We start from the raw sequence: 21,247 nt of genomic DNA, 5'->3' as shown, positions 1-21,247 counted from the left end.
TCAGTGGGTTGAGTAGGTTTCCGGGTTGGGGAGACTAGTGCTTGTGTTCTGGTGGATGAGGCTGTATCTTGTCTTTATGGTGGGCAGGTCCACGTCTGATGGTGTGTTTTGGGGTGTCTGTAGCCTTATTATGATTTTAGGCAGCCTCTCTGCTAATGGATGGGGCTGTAGTCCTGTCTTGCTAGTTGTTGGGCATAGGGTGTCCAGCACTGTAGCTTGCTGGTCGTTGAGTGAAGCCAGGTGTTGGTGTTGAGATGGAGATCTCTGGGAGATTTTCGCCGTTTGATATTACATGGAGCTGGGAGTTCTCTTGTGGACCAGTGTCCTGAAGTTGGTTCTCCCACCTCACAGACACAGCCCTGATGCCTGGCTGGAGCACCAGGAGCCTTAAATCCACACGGAAGAACAGGGAGAAAAAATAGAAAGAAAGGAAGAAAAAAAGGAAGGAAGAAAGGAAGGAAGGGAGGAAGAAAGGGAGGAAGAAAGGAAGAGAGGAAGGAAGAAAGGAAGAAATGAAGAAAGAAAGAAGATAAAGTAGCATAAAATGAAAAATAATTATTAAGAAGAAAAATTTTAAAAAGTAAAAAACAAAAAAATCGGGACAGAATCCTAGGGCAAATGGTGAAAGCAGAGCTATACAGACAAAATCTCACACAGCAGCACACACATACACACTCACAAAAAGAGAAAAAGGGGAAAATAATAATATATCTTGCTCCCAAAGTCCACCTCCTCAACTTGGGATGCTTCGCTGTCTATTCAGGTATTCCACAGATGCAGGGCACTTCAAGTTGATTGTGGAGATTTAATCCGCTGCTTCTGAAGCTGCTGGGAAAGACCTCCCCCTCTCCTCTTTGTTCGCACAGCTCCTGGGGTTCAGCTTTGGACTTGGCCCCGCCTCTGCGCGTAGGTCGCCCGAGGGCGTCTGCTCTTCGCTCAGACAGGACGGGGTCAAAGGAGCAGCTGATTCAGGGGCTCTTGCTCAGACTGGGGAGAGGGAGGGGTACGGATGCGGGGCGAGCCTGTGGCGGCAGAGGCCAGCGTGACGTTGCACCAGCCTGAGACGCACCGTGCATTCTCCTGAGGAAGTTGTCCCAGGATCCCGGGACCCTGGCAGTGGTGGGCTGCACAGTCTCCCAGGAGGGGAGGTGTGGAGAGTGACCTGTGCTTGCACACAGGCTTCTTGGTGACGGCAGGAGCGGCCTTAGCGTCTCATGCCCACCTCTGGTGTCCACGCTGATAGCCGCGGCTCGCGCCCGTTTTTGGAGCTCCTTTATGCGGCGCGCTTAATCCCCTCTTCTCACGCACCAGGAAACAAAGAGGCAAGAAAAAGTCTGTTGTGTCTTCAGCAGCTCCAGACTTCTCCCGGACTCCCTCCTGACTAGCCGTGGTGCACTAACCCCTTCAGGCTGTGTTCACGCAGCCAACCCCAGTCCTCTCCTTGCGATCCGACCGAAGCCTGAGCCTCAGCTCCCAGCCCCTGCCCACCCCGGCGGGTGAGCAGACAAGCCTCTTGGGCTGGTGAGTGCTGGTCAGCACCGATCCTCTGCGGGAGTCTCTCCACTTTGCCCTCCGCACCCCTTTTACTGTGCTCTCCTCCGCGGCTCTGAAGCTCCCCACTCCGCCACCCGCAGTCTCCGCCCACGAAGGGGCTTCTAGTGTGTGGGAACCTTTCCTCCTTAACAGCTCCCTCCCACTGGTGCTGGTCCTATCCCTATTCTTTTGTCTCTGTTTATTCTTTTTCTTTTGCCCTACCCAGGTATGTGGGGAGTTTCTTGCCTTTTGGAAGGTCTGAGGTCTTCTGCCAGCGTTCAGTGGGTGTTCTGTAGGAGAAGTTCCATGTGTAGATGTATTTCTGATGTATCTGTGGGGAGGAAGGTGATCTCCATGTCTTACTCTTCCGCCATCTTCTCTAGCCCCCCCATCTAATTGTTTTGTGTATCCCTTAACTGCTTATTGAAGATATAGATGATTTTACTACTTTTATCTTTTAACCTTCTACTACGTTTGTGCATAGATGGTTTGTTATCTTTGCTATACATTTGCCTTTACTGATGAGCTTTTTCTGTTCATGCTTTTCATCTTTCTCATTGTGTCTTTTTCTTGTGCAGTTAGGGAAGTTTCTTTAATATTTCTTGTAAAGCTGTTTTGGTGGTGCTGAACTCTTTTAGCTTTTGCTTGTTTGTGAAACTTGATCTCGCCTTCAGATCTGAATGAGAACTTTACAGGGTGGAATATTCTTGGTTGTAGGTCTTTCACTTTATCACTTTAAATATATCCTGCCACTCCTTTCTAGCCTTCAGAGTTTCTGCTGAAAAGTCAGGTGATAGCCCTATGGGACTTCTGCTATATGTTACTCATTGCTTTTCTCTTGCTGCTTTTAATATTCTCTCTTTATCTTTAATTTTTGCCATTTTAATTACAATGTCTTGGTGTGCTCCTCTTTGAGTTAGTCATGTATGGAACTTTGTATTTCCTGGACTTGGATGTCTGTTTCCTTTCCCAGGTTAGGGAAGTTTTTCAGCTATTATGCCTTCAAATATGTTCTCAGGCCTTTTCTCTATCTCTTCTTTTTCTGGTACCCTCATAATGCAAATATTAGTGTGCTTGATGTTGTCACAGAGGTCTCTTAAACTGTTCTCATGTTTTTTCATTCTGTTTTCTTTTTTCTGTTCCACATCAGTGGTTTCCACTACTTTATCTTCCAGGTCTCTGATCTGTTCCTCTGTATCATTTAGTCTACCGTTGATTCCTTCTAGTGTATTTTTCATTTCAGTTATTGTATTCTTCATCTCTGGTTGTTCTTTATATTTTCTAACTCTTTGTTAAAAACTTCTAATTTCTCTCTCTGTGCATCCATTCTTCTCCTGAGTTCTTTGATCATCTTTATGATCACTACCCTAAGCTCCTTCTCAAGTAGACTTCCTTGCTCCACTTCACTTAGTTCTTCTTTTGGAGTTTTATTTTGTTCTTTTGTTTGGAACATGTTTTTCTGTCACTTCATTTTCCCTAACTTTCGGTTTTTATTTTTGTGTATCTGATAGGTTGGTTATATTCACCAACCTTGAAGAAGTGGCCTTTTGTAAGAGATGTCTTATGCATCTCAACAGTATACTCCTCTCTTGTCACCAGAGCTATATGCTCTAGGGGTTCCCCCTCTATGAGGCTGTATGGGTCCTTCTGTTGTGTCGGGCTAACTGTGGGGGTAGTTTGGTAGGCCTGGTTGGCTCCTGGTTCATTGGTTGCCAGGTCCTGCTTTGTGTGGAGGCTGATGGCTACTGGTTGACAGGATCAGCTCTCGAGATAGCTGACTGCATAAACTCAAGAGGCCCTAGGGCTACAGCTGGTTTACTGGTGGGCAGAGTCAGGGTCCAGGAGATCCTGGGGCTGTTGCCTGCCCACTGGTGGCTGAAGCCACGTCCTGGAGCTAGTGCTGGCCTATTGGCAGGCAGAGCCAAGTCCTGGGTTCTGGTTGCAGGGCCCAGGGGTCCCAGAGCAGGTGTTGAATCGCTGGTGGGTGGGGCCGGTTCCTGACACAGCTGGGTATGGGGCCCATGGTGTCTTGAAGCTTGTGTTCACCTGCTAGTGGGCAGGGCCAGGGCCCAGCCAGTCCCAGAACAGGGTCTGGCCAGGGCAAGGCTGGGATAAGCTAGAGAAGGATTCCAAAATGAGCTTACTGGCACCAGTGTCCACGTGGTACAACGAGTTCCCCAAAATGGCTGCCTCCAGTGTCTTTGTCCCCAGGGTGAGCTTTACCTCTCCAAGATCAGCAAGTAGGTCTGACCCAGGTTCCTATCAAATTACTGCTTCTGCCCAGAGTCCTGAAGCCCATGAGAGTTTGTGTGCACCCTTTAAGAGTGAGGTCTCTATTTCCCCCAGTTCTCTTGGTCTCCCAAAAGTGAGCCCTGCTGGCCTTCAAAGACAAATGCTCTGGGGATTCATCTTCCCGGTGCAGGACCCGTGGGCTCAGGTGCCTAGCATGGGGCTCAGATCTGTCCCTCCTTTGGGAGAACCTCTGCAGTTATAATTATTCACTCATTTGTGGCTCGCCTACCCAGGGGTATGGGATTTGACTATATCTCGACTCCACCCCTCCTACCCATCGCATTGTGATTCCTTCTTTATATATTTAGTTGTAGAATATCCTTTCTTACATGTTCTGGTCTTTTTCATTGATGGCTATTCTGCAAACAGTTGTGATTTTGGTGTGCCCATGAGAGGAAGTGAACTCCATTTTGCACCTGAGAGAGTAGAGAATAAACTGCCTGGGGACAGTCCGGGAAATGAAGGCTCTGTGCTGCGGTTTAAGATAATCATCTGGGACAAGCAGCAGCACAGCCAGGCATCAGATGTCAGGGGGTGTGAACAGGGAGACTTTTCCTCCCACAGACGCCACCCAAAGTTGCTTCCTCATTCAGTCCTGTGGAAAACAATCACACATCTCCCACAATCTTATTGATTTTTTTTGTCTACTTGTCTATCAATTTCTAAAAGAGGGGTGTTGCAGTGTCCACTATGATTATGAATTTATTTGATTTTCCCTTTAATACTCTCAAATTTTGCTTTATGTATTTGGAAGCTTGTCTATTAGATACACACTTAAAATTGTTTTGTTTTCTTGATTGATTCACCTTTTTATAATTTTTAAATGCCTTTCTTTTTCTTTGCTAATACCCTTTGTCTTGAATACTACTTTGTCTGATGTTGGTGTAGCCATGCCAGCTTTCTAACACTTAAGCATATGCATAATATGTTTTGCAAGCCTTTTACTTTCAACTTGTTTGTGTCCTTATGTTCAAAGTGCGCTTCTTGTAAACGTCATATCTTACTTTTTTATCTATTCTGCAATTCTCTGCTCCAGGATAAAGTCCAGCTGGACTAAATATTTAAATATAAAAATTACACTATTACAGCAGTGGAAGACACTATGGGAGAATTTTTAAAACAGAAATTTACATATCCTTTGACCCAGCAATTCCACTTCTCAAATTTATCCTATAGATGTTCTGGCCCCTGTACAGATTTTTGTATGTACAAGTTTATTCATTATAACATCGCTTATAGTTGTAAATATTGGCAACAATACAAATATATCTCAGTTGGGTACTAGATACATAAATTATGGTACGTCGTACTGAAAGACAGGACATTCACAACTGTTAAAATAATGATGAAACTGCTCTGTGTGTACTGATATGGGACAATCTCCAAGCTATGAAATTAAGTGAAAAGCAAAAGGTGTAAAATAGTGAGAAGAGTCTGCTGTAAGAATAATATATAATAATTGTTTTCAAATATGTAAAATATTCATAAAAAGATGCCAAGAAACAGATGATGATATGGGTTGCCTCTTCTAGGGAGGACAGGTGTATGGACTAGGACAAAGGTGGGAGGGAGGAGATTCTTTTGCTGCGTACAATTTTGTCTCTTCTGAATTTTGAAATATTTAAATGTATTATGTATTCAAAAGTAAAAAAAATGCTCCCAAAATTGTAACAAGGTAAAAACATCTTGTTAAAGTATCTAGGTTACTTATAATGCTGCAACTAAAATATAAAACCAGGATCCATTTTATACTCCTTCTACTTCTGTTTGAAGTTGGCCTCTTTTTTGTTGACAGTAAAAATGAAACCCAAAATGTTTGACCCTTTTCTAGGTGCTGTTCAGTAACTGTTTAATGAGCCCCCCACTCCCACCTCATCCATCTTTGGTTTACAGTTCCAACCAGAGGGCAGATAATCTTAGGAAGAGGTATTTTTAAAATTCTCCTGTCACTCAAATACATGCTTCACAGTGTATGTCTTTAAATGTTTATGTATGTGTGATATGGGAAGAAGTGATTGGAAAACAATTTCAGTGGATTACAGTTTTAAGGATTTGGGAGAAAGTAACCCAAAAAGCTGGAAATGTGATGATAGTCTTATTTTCTCTTTTAGATATTAAGCACCGCCGAATACCAATTTTATTCTTTGCGAACAAAATGGATCTTAGAGATGCAGTGACATCTGTAAAAGTGTCTCAATTGCTGTGTTTAGAGAACATCAAAGATAAACCATGGCATATTTGGTAAAGTTTTATATTTACTTTTCATTTTATCATTCTGAAAAAAATCTCCAAACTTCAAGGTTTTTTTCCAAGCTCACTTTATAAGTGGTAGGATGTAAGGTAAAGATTTTGTTTTATAGAATCGTGGCTTGCAGGTGTTCATTAATATATTACTGTTAAAACCTTTTCAAATCTTTTCAGGGATAAACAAATAAAAACAACTCTTTAAAAGAAAAACTTAAACAGCCCACTTACTCACCCAACTTCAGCCACACTGATTTCCTTCTGCACATTGAATCAGCCAACCACAGTCCCACCTCAGGGTGTTTGTACTTGTTACTCCCTTTGTCGGAATCATTCTTTAAAATAATTTTCCTGCTTGTTATTGCACTTCCTTCAGGGAAGAGACCTCTCTTAATAACTCTGAAACATCACTATACCTTACCCCCGTCTCTTGTTTTTTCCTTACTTTGTTTTACTTTTATATTGCCATATGACCCCTCTTCTTTTCTTTTTTGTTTTATAGTCTGTCTTCCTACACTAGTGCATTAGTACCATGAGAGCTGGGATTTCATTGATTTTGTTTACTCTGTAACCCCCAGAATAGTAATGGTACCTGCTACGTAGTAGATACACAATAAGTATTTGTTGATATGAATAAATAGAAATGCAAAAATTAATCTTATTTGGACATACTAATAAGGTTGAACTCTTAAATAATTAGTGTCTGAAATTATTATACATTGTTTATTTGGAAAGCAGTTTCTTACTAATATATTTAACTCCAGTGTGCCTTTCTAACAAAATATTCTAGCAAGGATAACCAGAAGTTATATATTAGTATTTTAAAGCCTACCACTACCTTATGTTAAATTAACCTTCCTTCTATCCACCTGCTTACCTCTCCATGCTGGAAGATATCCTTCTCTTGCCATTTTTCCCCTTTTTATAAGAAGATATCTATAGAGAAAGGCTGAACACAAAACAAGGAAGTGGTAGAGCTCAGAGAAGAACTTTAAGAGCTAACCTTGGTGCTGAAAAGAGAAGAGCTTGAGAAAGCCCTTGAAACTTTTCTGTACCCAAGGCTTCATATCTCAAGTAAAACCCTCCTTTGGAAATCAGAGGAAAAGTCAGTGTTTACTAAATGATTCTTGAGTTGGAATTTGAGGTTTTGTGGTATTTGGTTGGTAAAGAAAGGAGGGACTTGGGGTAGAGAAATATCTTGAGATAGAACCTTTGTATTTTTGTATATCATACTTAAATTGATAACATCTGAAGTAGAATAATTTTTAATTTTTGCATTAAGTGTTGTGATTTCTTTGATAGAAAGTACAAAATTCAAAACATGGGTCTAATTAGTAAAGATGCAGTCCTCTTAATTTCGAAGTAGAAATTAATTTTACAATTGGAAAAATCTCTTTCTACTTAAAATAATTAGTAATTGAATTTTAAGATTTATTGTGGGGGCTTCCCTGGTGGCGCAGTGGTTGCGCGTCCGCCTGCCGATGCAGGGGAACTTGTGACATCTGAATATTTTTTAGTGAGAGAAAGAAGTAATACCTGATGCTAAAAAGATACGGGCTTATAACATATTGCCAGTTTCTATATTACACAACTTATAGAAGAATACCAAGTTTTTCTTTTGAATTTATCTAAAATTTTGACTTCTCCTTAATTCAAACTGGACATCTCACTAAGTTCCAATTAGTGTTTCACTTGTTAAGTTTGTTTTTATCTTTTGCAATGTTTTTAAAGCATGTATGAAGTTAAAAATACAGTTATCCATTAATTTTAGAGAAAGAAAGTAGCACTCAGTGATGCAGAGATAAAATATTGCATTTCTCTTGTCTTAGGTACAAGTAAGTTTGGTCAGTAAAGAAGAGCTCATAGAGAAATATAGTCTGGAAAATTAAAGGAAAAATTGTTTGGTTTATTTTTGACCAGTGTACTAAACATATAGTCAACTCTGATTTACAGGTCTGATTGTGTTATTGTTGTTCCAGTGTGTTCTTTGACTAAGTCCTTGGTGTGATATATGTACGTATTTGCTTTTTTACTATCTTGTGAGGGAGACAGATAATAAAACAGGTAAATAGATGTATAAAATATCAGTTGGGAGGATGAAAAAAAAAATGAAGTAGAATAGTAAGAGAAAGAATAATGGATGTGGTGCCTCTCTGAGATCTAATTGAAGTCAGGGAGCAATTCACACAAAGGTTTAGAGGAATAACTTTCCAGATAGAGAGACCAGCAAGTGAAAAGCCTCTTGGATGAGAATGTGCCTGGTGTTTTCTAGGAACAGCAAGAAGTCCATGCTGGCTGGAACAGAGAGATCTAGGGGGAAATTGTAGATGAGGCCACTGAGAAATAACCAGGGGCCATGTCACATAGGGCCTTGTAGGAAATGGTAAAGACTTTGGCTTTTATTCCAATTACAAGTCTTATGATTTATTTGAAAGGAAAGGTAGAATTTAAACATTTGGGAATTATTAGGAAAAGATGCAGGGTTTTTAGTAGGGTAGTGACACCTCCACCAAAGGGGAAGGATTTCTTCAAGGTACTGTACTCTTGTTTGGGACTAGAAGTTTGTGATAAAATCAATACATTGATCTTACTTGATATAAGTATTTCAGTTACGGATGTTTTGCCATTAATATAGGTAATCCATAGTTTGCTTTGAATAATTGTGTATCTTATGCTGTTTGTTTCTGTCTTCCTATTTTAAAAAAATTCTATGATAAGTCATATTCTTAGTCTAACAAGTAATTTCTTGGAAGTAATTACTGTTTTGATTAGAATCCAATTAACAGCTTTAAAGTAATTGAGTACATTTTAAAATCATGCTTCAGCACACTAAAAGGAACCCTAATCATTCAGAAAATCTAATTACATATACTAATTGTTATTATATGATTATATTTTGAAAGGAAATAACTATATCAGTAACATGTTATGAGAAGCTATTAGTCTGAGTCTTTGAAAAGGATTATTTGATACCCTAAAAATCTCCTGCATTTTATTATTTTAGTTTATATAACTTTTTATCATTTATAAAATAATGTCACAGTAAGGATTTAGGTTTACTCTCAAGAATGGAAAGACAATGAAAAGACCCTGTGTTCAGTGTTTTATATCCAATAATCACCTGAGGCCAATGGTGATATTCCCCCATTTTACAGAGGCAGAAACTGAAGGCAGAAGAGTTAAACAACCTATCCAGGTTTTTGAAGCCAATAAGTAAAAAACTATGGTTGAAATCTCCTGGAATTTTTTTATTCTACCAGTTTACCAAAGTTACAATTACAGGTTTATGCCTTTTAGTTATCAAACTTCATGTCAAATAAAGTCACTCCATCCTATGGCTAAATTACAACCTAAGTATAGCATTTCTAATAAATAAATGCTGTTGAATCATTGGGGCTGGTAGGGTGGTGTATTCTATAACACTTTTCCGCTAGTGGGACAATAACTTAAAGTGTATGTTTCGTTAATGCCGGTCTGAGTAATATTCCTAGAATAGTAACTTTTTAGTGCTACACTTTTCCAAATGTCCATATAAATTATGAATAATTTTCTCATGTCTTGCTCCTGAACACTTAGACTATTATATCCTATATATATTCAGTTTCAGTGCTCAGCCAGTTTTGCTGAGATATGTTAGTAGAATATATTAATTTGCTATATGGCAAAATTGTAATTATGTATTCTTGTAGTTTTATGATGTAATGAAATGGATTTTTTTTACGGATTTTATTGCAGTGCTAGTGATGCCATAAAAGGAGAAGGATTGCAAGAAGGTGTAGACTGGCTTCAAGGTACATCACAAAATACTGTGCATCTTCAGCCTTTATTTCCCCTCCATTCACGTTTTCTTTCCTTCTTTACATTTTGTTTTTATTATATCACTGCCTTTCTTCCTCTTGTTTCCATTTATTTCTGCTATCAGAAAAAACAATACAGTAAGTATCCAATACTTTGCTCCATTTACTTCAATTACATTTTTGTAAAGGATTTATTTAAATAAAGTGCTTACATCAACATACATGACATCTCTAGAAAATAATTTTAATTTATGGCAACAAATTTCTGTCAGATCTAGTAATAGAAGCACATTTGAAGTTTGGGACAAATTTTAGACCTTACTGTCAATAATTAAAAATAAATCTTCATGGCATGTATCATTCAAGAATCATGCTATACTCCATATGTAGCTCCATTTATTCATGGCGTGTTTTTACAACTTTTAATGCTCATATTTAGTATTATATATACTGGTATTCTATTAATATTTTGTAATCACAGTTCTATTTGTTATTCATCACAATAGCTATCATAAATTAAGATATATCATTTTTCCTAAGGTTACATTGTCTACTAGACACAGGAATGGATTGAAGCACAGTGACCCACAGAGAGCAACAAAATGTAAATGTGAATGAAACCAAGTTCTATAGGTCCTTCTTATTACAGGACCCTTGAAGGTCAGGCCAAAAAATTTCCGTTTTTGAGCAAGACAATTGAGGATGATTTCTATTAGGAATCTCCCTGCCCTGAACAAGGGTGAATAACAAGAGATTATAAATTCTAGCTGTAGTCTTGTGGCTATAAATTTAATTTCTTCTACACAACCCTTTTAATTCCAGTTATTTGTGTGTTTTTTTTCTCTTCTGTATGTCATAGTGGATCTAAGAGTAGCCTGCTTGTCCATACATAAAGAGACATAGTATTTCTTTGGTTCAAAGTACTAAATGTACATCTGATAAATATTTCTGTGTGTTACTAGTAAAATGTGGTGTTTTAGGTAACTGCACAGACCATTGTATTTTTTTCTCTTTTGTGTTGTCATCATGACATTTACCATTAAACTGCAAAGAACCTTCTAGTTATATCTTACAATTAAGTGAAACTTAACTGAGAACCTCTAGTAGTTCTCAGAAGAGCTAGTGGGATTTTTCTGTGAACACACCAACTTCATTTCCTAGACTGTGCAAAGAAGTGGTCAAAGTGACCACTCTGGGACTGATTCCCACATAAAACAGATAAGTTACAGAGGAACATTACAGAGAAGACACTAGAAGCATATTTTCAGCCTTTATTTCTTATTTTACAAGTGCTTATTATTGTTCACAGTGGAGATATAGCATGGACGGAAACCCCACAATTGCTCATAATATAGTAATTCAAAGCAAGTACTTACTGAAAATACGTTGATGGTCATTGAATTTTAAATTGTAGATCTCTCTGTTCTTTTTTGGGGTGGGTGGGGGGGTTATTTTGTCTGTAACAATGAGGCCACTAGGTGTCAGTAACGATCCAACATCACAGTGCCACTTGCCAACTCTGGTCTTACCTAATTTTTGTGTCTTTGACTTTTCTGATCCATTATCTTTGCATCTTACCTCCCAAGTCTTTGTAAGAAGGATACTCTATTGGAAAAATTTTTGTGCCCTTGTGTTACCATATTATTTTATGTAACCTTTACAACAATTCTCTGCAAAGTAAGTAGTAGTAGTATCCCCATTTTATGTGGGCAGCATGGAATAGTAGTAAAAAGCACTTGGGCTTTCAAGTCTAGCAGATTTATTCCACTACTTATTAATCATTAACTAATGTCTCTATCTTATAAAAATAATTTTCTTCATCTGTAAAATTAAAAAAATAAAATTTCAAAAATTGCCATACAGATTAAATGAAATACTGTATGTGTTAAAGTGCCTACCATAAGAAAGCGCTCAAAAAATGTTAAATTTACCCTTTTACCTAACTTCTCTATTTAGTAGAGGAGGAAACTTAGTATGTAGATTTAAAAGTATATCAGTTTGGTTTTGAGTAGGAGATCCTTTGTTCATAATTTCTATGTAACAGTAAATAGTTTACATTTTTGATGCTCCTGTCTCTCTGGATTTGAAAAGAGGGGAAAACCTATACTGCAAAATAGGTAGCAGTAAATATAGGAGACTAGTCTGTGCCTATAACTGTTAACTTATTAGCCAAAAGTTTTTCTGTAAATCTGTGAAAGATGTTCTGAACTTGTATCTCTTCATTTTCCTTGCAAAATTCTGAAATTTCCTAGCATGATAAACCAGAAGGCCTCTGGTTCATTTTGGACCAATTTAATCTTATTATTTTAAGTTTACAGTTGAAAAATTGGGGGTAAAACATTAAATGACACATTTTGTGCCATAATTCCATTCTCTTTTGGAAGGATTCTCAATAATTACATATGCACTACAGCCCAAAGATAAGAACCCATGAATAGACTATGAAATATTTTTTAAAACCACTAGAGAATATACAGGAACCACTGCAGAGGTAAAGAAAGATATTTATAAAAAGAAATCCTCTCACGTGACTAATGAAACTTATTCATTGTATCACTTTATCTGTATGTGACAAGTTAATAATGCTTCCAGGTTTTGATATAAGAATTTTAAAAACTATGCCTATGAGTATTCCAATGAGAGACCAAGGATTGAACACACACTTAGTTTCATCCCCTCTTCAGATCTCACTAACAGTAAAGAGACTTTTGTTTAAAGCCATTTAACCCAAAAAGAATGGGAGCGACAAAAATGGCAACCAAATTTTGGAAGCCGAATATCTGATGAATGTTGAATAACTTAACAGACCTGAGAAAGCAGAATTCTAAGCTAGCACTGGAGAAAGCTGGAAAGCATCTTAATTTACATTTCAGATCCCCTCAAAGGCTCAGAAATTGATGGAAATTGGAAATAAGGATGAGGTGAGACAGAAAGGAGAAGACAGTTATACATCCTTGCCCCAAAAGAAGATTGAAGTTTCATTCTTTGCAGAGAGTCAAATAGTATCCCTGGACTGGAGAACACCAAGCACAACTGTATGTTGGCATGCTGAACTGAAATTGAGGAGTAACTGAAAGTTTCATACTGAAGGTTATAACCATCTTCTGCCTTCTCCTATTTCTCCTAGAAGACACTGGCAATAGGTAGGAGATAGCAAGTCAACTTTGAGGAGTCAGACCAGACTAAGAGAAAAGACCTACAGGTATTAACATCAGAAATTCTCAAGGAAATGGCTTAGCCAGATACATTAGACTGAAGATCACTTTTGACAAGCCTCACACATGTAACAAAATTCCAATCAGCTTTATAGTGTTCACTCATACATATGAGAAGGTAGCAAAAGATCACCAAGTATTTGAAGATCAAAACATTAGAATTATGGAACATAAACAAAAAAAGCAGATTAGAAGAAGACTATTTAGGGAGAACATTTCAAAAAACTATTAGAGTAGCTTCAAAGAGATAAGAGAGAATGTATTACTTTCATGAATATGACAAGAATACTACTTGAAAAAGAACAAAGAACCAAAAAAATGAGTTCTTGGAAAATAATAATAGAATAGTAGAAATGGAAAACTCAATAAAAAGAAGATAAAAAAGAGACAATCTCTCAGAAGGTGCAAAAAAGACAAAGAATGGAAAGAAAAGATAAAGTCAGGAGTCATTTTAGGAGGCTCAATAACCTAATAAGAAGTTCTAAAAGAGAGAACAGAGAAAATAGAGGGGAGAAAGTCATCAAATAAATCATCAAACAGTATTTTCCAGAACTAAATGATGAGTTTTTAGTTGCAAGGCCCCTTGAGAGCCCAATGCCGTGGATGAAAATATTCCCACACCAAGGTGCATCATTATTAAAATCAACACTGGAAGACAGTGGAAGATTCTACAAGTTTCCTGAGAAGAAAATAAGAGGTTTCATCTAGAGGATAAGGAAACAAAGTAGCAACAGACTTCTCACCAGCAACACTTGGAAGCAATGCCTGGAAGAATCTAAGGAGAAAATAATATTCGCCGGCAGTATCAGTGTATTATAACTGTATAATTAAGACATCTTCAGCCATGTAAAGTCTCAAGAGTTCACTTTCTATACCATTTACTAAGGTAGCCACTGAGGTGTACTGATCAAAAATAAAAGAATAAACCAACAAGAAAAAATAAGGGAAATAGGAAAATCTGTACAAGAGAGTTGGGAAGGAATCCCTAGGATGATAGTGGAGATTCTACAGTGATAATGAAAGATCTCATATGAAAATAACTGGGCAAACATGGAGAACAACTGGTTCAGATTAAATAGTTTTGCACAAGACTAAGGGAGAGTTCTTCAAGAAAGTGAAATTGATCAACTGTGTATTATGCTTCATAATAGTAAATGTTGAAACAGGGTGAGAGTAGTGAGATTGAATTAATGTTAAGTACATTTTTTTTAAAAAGCTAAGGCAGGGTTGGGGATGAAGAACAATTAATAACTGCAGGGAAAACAAAATGTAGTAGAAGAAAGGAAAAGTAACTGGGGTATATCACTCATTTCAGCTGTGAATAACATTCACATAGTCATCCTATTGATGACTACATTACTGTGTTAGGAAAATGGGAGTACTGGTCACATGATGAGTGTGACAGAAGGACGGTGTACAAGTGTGTGAGAACCGAAGCCCCTTATTACATTGAAGGAACTGATAATTCAAGAAGTAATAATAAAAGCATATTATTTAGAGATACACAGGTAATCACCTAAAAGGGAGTTGAAAGTAGTTGCCTGCGAAAGGAGAAAGAGGGGATGAGGCGAGGGACTGCTTTTTTTAATACAAGCCTTGTAGAACTAGTTGATTTTAATTAGGTGCATGTACAATGGCAAAAATACAAACTATAGTGTGAATTGTGCTTTTAAAAAGAAAAAAGCGTACACATAGGTTTCTACCATGTTCTTATGGATATGTCTTGGATTACTTTAGAGAATGGGTTTTGCCCTGTAGAGACTGATAATTTTTTATTTGGTTTTTATTATCAGATCAGATCCAGGCTGTGAAGACATGAAAAGATAGTATTTGGAAACCTCAACAATTTTCAATTCAAGGAATATATATTAAGGCAAACTGAATACTTTAAATTTTGTGAAAGTTGTTTTTACATCTAAGAATATTTGATAATCTTCTGCTTGCATTTATGGACTCTGAATGAGGTTTTTAAGAACATAAGACTTCAGGTATGCTAATCTGGCCATTAATTATATGAAAACTAAATGTTTCCTGAAGGGCTCCCTCCCCAGAATTATCAACTTCTTGAAAGGTCTACATTTGATTGTAATTAGAATGTGTAAAGTCAGAGTTATCTCAGTATCTCATCTTGATTTATGATATCTTTAATGCATTTTATTTTTTTAATTGTCTTCTAAAAACTTAGCTTATGATATGACTTTGCAGTATGATTATGCTTGTGAAAAAGAACTTTTAAATATTTATAAGGGACCATGGGTAATTAATATATATTAAAGTTTTGCTATATGTCACCATCAATAAAACATAAAATGTCATACAAACTAGTGTGCTTTATATGCTGAAAAGAATAGTGCTGTGTTAATATGGTATTTGGTGTTTTACTGTCAAACATTTGTAAATTACCTGAGACCAAGTTAAGCTGAATTTATTTATTCAGTGAATAAAACACTGAATAAATAAATGAAACATCTCTGTACCTATACTAGTTTGGCATTGTCCTAGGCAATGGTAATACAAGGTAAACAAAACATATTCCTTATCCTCAGAGAACTTAAAATATAATGAGGGAGAATTTGAGAATCTTTTCATACAGAGTATCTAATTTTATTTCACTGGCTGACTGAAAATATTACATTTTAAGATTAAGAGGTATAAAAATGAATTAATGTGATTCTTCATAATTATTACAACTGACTTATTCTTTCTTCCTTTAAAATGTCTCCAGTTTACTACAGTACTTTGTTAAAATAGACTGTGACTCACCAACTGTGTTTTTTCTGAGCATAAACTGCTACAAAAATGTTTTTTAGAATTTTAACCATATCTCTGCCATCTACTGTATGCAAATTTATTACAACTGACTTATTCTTTCTTCCTTTAAAATGTCTCCAGTTTACTACAGTACTTTGTTAAAATAGACTGTGACTCACCAACTGTGTTTTTCCTGAGCATAAACTGCTACAAAAATGTTTTTTAGAATTTTAAACATATCTCTGCCATCTACTGTATGCAAATTGTGTTACTTCTCACAACACAGAGACTGCTTATAATTGTAAACTCTAAATAGAAGCTTTCATTTTTAATCACTGGGAAACAGTGGATAGAGCAATGGTGTAAATCCTGAAAAATATTACATATAAAGAAAAACTGTAATATACAATGTGTAACATCATAAATATCCTTAGCTGTGAAAATGATAAAAACAGAAGACAAAAGGTAAGTGAGTAATAAAGATGTATTATGATAACTACAGTAATGGTATGCTTCACAGAGATTTGAATAAAATAATTTTAGAACTTCAGTAAAAGTTCTATAATTCAGTTTCTCTTAGTCCAGAAATCCCAGTGATTTCGAATTTGGCACATTAAAAGTTATCCAGAATATTCCAGTGATCCAGCATTTTAGCTAGCTTGCCAGCCTCTCATAAATTGTTTTGATGAAGATACAAAGTGAGTCTCATTGATCTAGAGCTGCCTCAAATATAAAAAAGACATGAAGATGAAAACACTAATTCAACAAAAAAAACCTAATATGCTATATCTATTTTAGGAGGATGGAGAAAGGGGTGTTTTAAGAGAATTCAAATCCTCATCTACCATAAGGTAACAATAACAATAATAAAAGCTATCACTATATTTTGAGCAAGATATTATTACATGTATGGGATTTAGCATCATATAATCCTCATAATAGCCTTATGTAGTAGATTCTAGTGTTTGTTTTATAGACAAGGAAACTGAGGCCTAAAAAAGGTTGTTTAAGGGCTTCCCTGGTGGCGCAGTGGTTGAGAGTCCGCCTGCCGATGCAGGGGACACGGGTTCGTGCCCCAGTCCAGGAAGATCCCACATGCCGCAGAGCGGCTGGGCCCGTGAGCCATGGCCGCTGAGCCTGTGCGTCCGGAGCCTGTGCTCCGCAACGGGAGAGGCCACAACAGTGAGAGGCCCGCGTACCACACAAAAAAACAAAAACAAATAAAAATAAATAAAACTGAGGGTTCTAATTAATAAGGATTATTCTGAGATGTTTCAAGGTTGGTATGTTGAGCCAGGTACAAGTAAATAAAAAATATAACTTGTTAATTTCTTCTACTATATGCAAATTATAAGTGACATTTGATGTCCCTGCATAATAAAATGTTAATGTTGAAAGTCAAGTAGGAAGGAATGAAGTATGATTGTTCAGGTTCTATATTCATGAGTAAACATTTTCATACTAAATTTTCATGTATTCCATTGTTGTAAGATTGAAGTAGAGTAATTAATGTGTTTCTATAAAACACTGGATAGAACCTTAGAAGTTCTAGGTACAAAATATATGTCCCTTTCCATACATACACATTTGTTTTTGTTTTTCACCATATTAATTAGCATATCCTTGTATTACTGACATTAGCTCTTTATAACACATTTAAAGTATTGCATAACCCATTTATGCTGAAGTCTACTGTATTTAGGAATTTTAACTCTATCAATTTCTTCAGGATTTCATTAAGTAACAAATTCAATGAAATTGTTCCCCAAATCATTCACCAGAGTCTTTGGCCAGTGGCTACATGGTAGTTTACCAACTATTTGGTGCACTGTAGACAACTAGGGATCTTTAAAAGTGCTGATGCCTGGTTCCCACCAGGCTATCCTGATTTAATTGTTTTGGCATGCAACATAAGCATTGGGGCGGCGGGGTGTGTGTGTGTGTGGTTCTTAAAGCTTCCCAGGTGATTCTAATGTGCTACAATGTTGGTGAAACTTTGGGCTGAGGTAAGGGCCCAGGTTGGGAGTGGGAGCCATGGACCATTGGCTAATCTGAAGGATCAGTCATCCTATTCAAGAAAAAAATTCTAGATTATGGGGAATGGGGATAAGTAGTCTCCTGGGGCAACTCTTACACAATTGCTGAATAGTTTGTAAAAATGTGCAGATGGAGCCATTTATTGGCCAAGGCATCCAGTGCTAAGATGACTACCTGAAGTTTGGCCAACTGTGCTGATTGTTGGATTCCCTTTCTGAGGGAAATCCAAGTTAAGGGATTCCACTGAATGTTGCTTCAGCACATATATGGAGATGATATCATCCATAAAGTATACTAACTCCATTGTTGTTCACTCAGTTGATCCCAAAGGACTCCCCAGGTAGCCAAGGGGTCTGGGAGAGGGGTGCCCTCCTCCAGCATCATGCCATCTTGCAAGGGTTTGAGGACACAGAAGGCCACCTCTTCCTTCAGGTCCAGATATGGTGACATTCTACAGCTTGTGGGGTGCTGCTTCCATGACCCAAGACATAATGGGCAGCTGGGTAAGGCAAATACATCCTGCATGTAGCTCTGGTACATTAAAATACTGTAGCATTTTAACTGATTTGCTTTCTGATTTTTCCTTCTTCTTAGTTAAAAAATAAATAAAACCAATATTAAATGCTCACTTAAATGGATGTTAAAATAGGTTTGTTCATTTCTGTGACTGGAAGGAAATACTTTGAGAAATGGTTATTGTGTTTAATTAAATGTTTCAAGTAACTTATTTATTACATTTTTATTGTGAATCTTTCTCATTAAGGATGTTCCTTCTGGGGTTTGCAAGGAACTGCCTCAGGACCATTACTGATTCTTCCCTCTGATCATTCGATTTTAATGCCACACTTGGCAACTTCATGAACATATAGTATTAAGCTTTTCTCTGGTGATTTATATAATAAACCAAAAAGGACAAATTTAATTCTTCACCAAATTTCAAGTCACCAAGTAATGCTAGAAGTCATAGAGGAATAGGAGGTACTTTGAAAATAAAATTTGGTTAAAAATATAATAGTAATAATAGACATTTTTTGTGGTTTTTACTATGTGCCAGGCACTTTCTAAGCGTTTTATATATGTATATTACTTCATTTAATCATCATAACATAATATGTATAAAATGGATAACTAATAAGAACCTGCTGTATAAAAAAATAAATAAAATTCAAAAAAAACATCATAACAACTCTATGAGGTAGGCGCTATTATCTCTATTATGTAGGTCACGGGTCAGCAAACTACTAATCTTTGTATGGCCCTTGAGCTAATAATGGTTTTACATTTTTAAAGTGTTATTTAAAAAAAAAAAAAGGCAACAGATACAGTATGTGGCCCACAGAGCATGAAATTATTTACTGTCTGGGACTTTACATAAAAACTTTGCCAACCCCTATTGTAGATGATGAAAGTGAGGCAAAGGAGGTTAAGTAACTTGCCTATTGTCCCATTGCAAATAAACGTAAGACCCCAGATTTTGAGTCAAGACTATCTGGCTCCAGAATTTGTGTTCTTAACCTCTACAAGGTTTCTTGAAAAGCTAAAGAGCATTCTAAAATGGAATAGAACAATTTGAAATTACTTCTTTCTTAAATAATTATATTAAAGATGAAAAATTAGAAGCAAATAGCTGAAAAGTAATGCTCATTGAAATCCTTTTTTCCCCTCCAGTTATATTGATGTCTTGGCCCTCTGACATCTTTTTCCTTCCTTTTCTTTAAATGGGTGGCAACAGATGGGGCTGATTCTGAAACATCAGACATGCTAATGTTTCAAAGTTTAATCACACACAGATTATCCCCAAGCATCTGGCTTGGTCTTCCAGATTTCTCAGTGACTTTTACCAATATTTTGAGTTAACTGATAACTAGTGTTGACAGTCTTGAAACGTGGTAAAATGTAGGCGCATTAATAATCCAGTTTGTGGATATGCATTTTAAGTTGTGACCCCAAGTAACAACTATAGCTAAAAATATTTTCTTAATTACAAATATTTTATGGCTTTGCCTCAGTGTTCTAAATTTTTGTCATTTGACTATTGGAATAGCATATATCCATAAAGGCCTAGGCCCAGAAATCAGTGTGTGTGTGTGTGTGTGTGTGTGTGTGTGTGTGTCTCATTCTCTTTTGGAAAACTTTATAAACTCTTCCAATTATTTAATGAAATGTTATAATGTTACAGTAAAATATTACTGAGATAGGTTTACATTTCCTCTAATTGAGAGTAATCAATGTTGGAGTTAAAGCCAATTTCACATTAAGCTCTATTTTCTTAGGGTCAGTGTGTGCGTGTGTGTGTGTATATCAGAATGCACCATCCTAAGGTCATAGGAAGCTCTCACTTCACTCATTTTAGTGATCATAACTATTTCCCCAGGACTTTCTTGGGAAGGTTTATAGATATATCTTACAGATGCATTATTCTTTCTGTGTTGTAGCGTTTTTTATTTTGTTTGTTTTTGTGATGCTGTTAAATGTGATAGGTCAGTTCTTGCCATTTCTGGAAACTTTATTATCTACTTGATAGAGTTTTTACTGCATTTTTTAGATGCTGAATTATTAGTGTATTAAGTACTATCCACTAATTCTGTGAGCTTAATTTATAAATTCACAAAATATCACTTATCCCTTTTTACATTGTAAAACCCCCATACTGTGACTAATTTTATTTCATTTATACATAGCAGGACAAAATTTCTTAAGAACAAATAAAATTATTTCCAAGACCCTGTATCAACATGGTATCGTGTTAATGTTAAAATTTGTTTTTCTAATTTGAAATACGTCTAACACAGAACTATTTTTTAAATATTAATGCTATGTTTGCTGATTAAAAAGTGTGTTGGTCTCTATAAAGGCAAGAAGCAGTATTTTTCTACTAATTAGACCTTCAGATGTAACAAGCAGATATATCAATACTTATCACAGAACTTGTCTCTGTGGGAAATGGGTATAAACTTAAGAAATAGACTATAGTTCTTAAAGAGATCAGGACAATTCTGAGGCTTCGACTCCATATCAGGAGGTCTTAGTCTTTTTTTAGGACTAGGAATAGGGCTTGCCCTACTGTAGAAAAGGATTCGAGCAGCAACTTTGTCTAGGAAGCCTACAATTGTATTTCCTTTTAATATAAGAATTACTAGCACCACAAAGACTTTATATTTAAAGATTATACAGTACTCTATTTAACTTAATACATCCTTATTTTTATTAGATTTATTTAAATATCTGTCTTATGTATCCTGCCTTCCAGAAGGAAACTGAGGAAGAGTATCTACATCCTAAGGTCACTTCATAATAAAATGAAAAACCATAATGCTAAGTGTCTTATTCTAAGGAAATAGAGGTTATTCACTTAACTCATGGTTAGTTTTTTTTTTT

The 21,247-nt window shown here is 36.6% G+C and overlaps 1 protein-coding gene across 1 annotated transcript in view; it reads left to right on the top strand.

Annotated features, from left to right (window-relative positions):
- The window catches only part of ARL6 (ARF like GTPase 6), a 60,779-nt gene extending 45,354 nt beyond the window's left edge, over positions 1-15,425 (top strand). Inside the window, exons 6-8 of the mRNA XM_024120455.3 lie at positions 5,937-6,066; positions 9,805-9,860; positions 14,875-15,425. Coding sequence (XP_023976223.1) covers positions 5,937-6,066; positions 9,805-9,860; positions 14,875-14,900 — 212 coding nt within the window. The 3' untranslated portion in view covers positions 14,901-15,425. The remainder of the gene's footprint in view (positions 1-5,936; positions 6,067-9,804; positions 9,861-14,874) is intronic.
- Positions 15,426-21,247: the final 5,822 nt, after the last annotated feature.

Source organism: Physeter macrocephalus, chromosome 1 (genome assembly GCF_002837175.3).
Source record: "Physeter macrocephalus isolate SW-GA chromosome 1, ASM283717v5, whole genome shotgun sequence".
In the NCBI taxonomy this organism is placed as follows: Eukaryota; Metazoa; Chordata; class Mammalia; order Artiodactyla; family Physeteridae; genus Physeter; species Physeter macrocephalus.
This window is presented reverse-complemented; position numbering and strand designations above follow the sequence as displayed.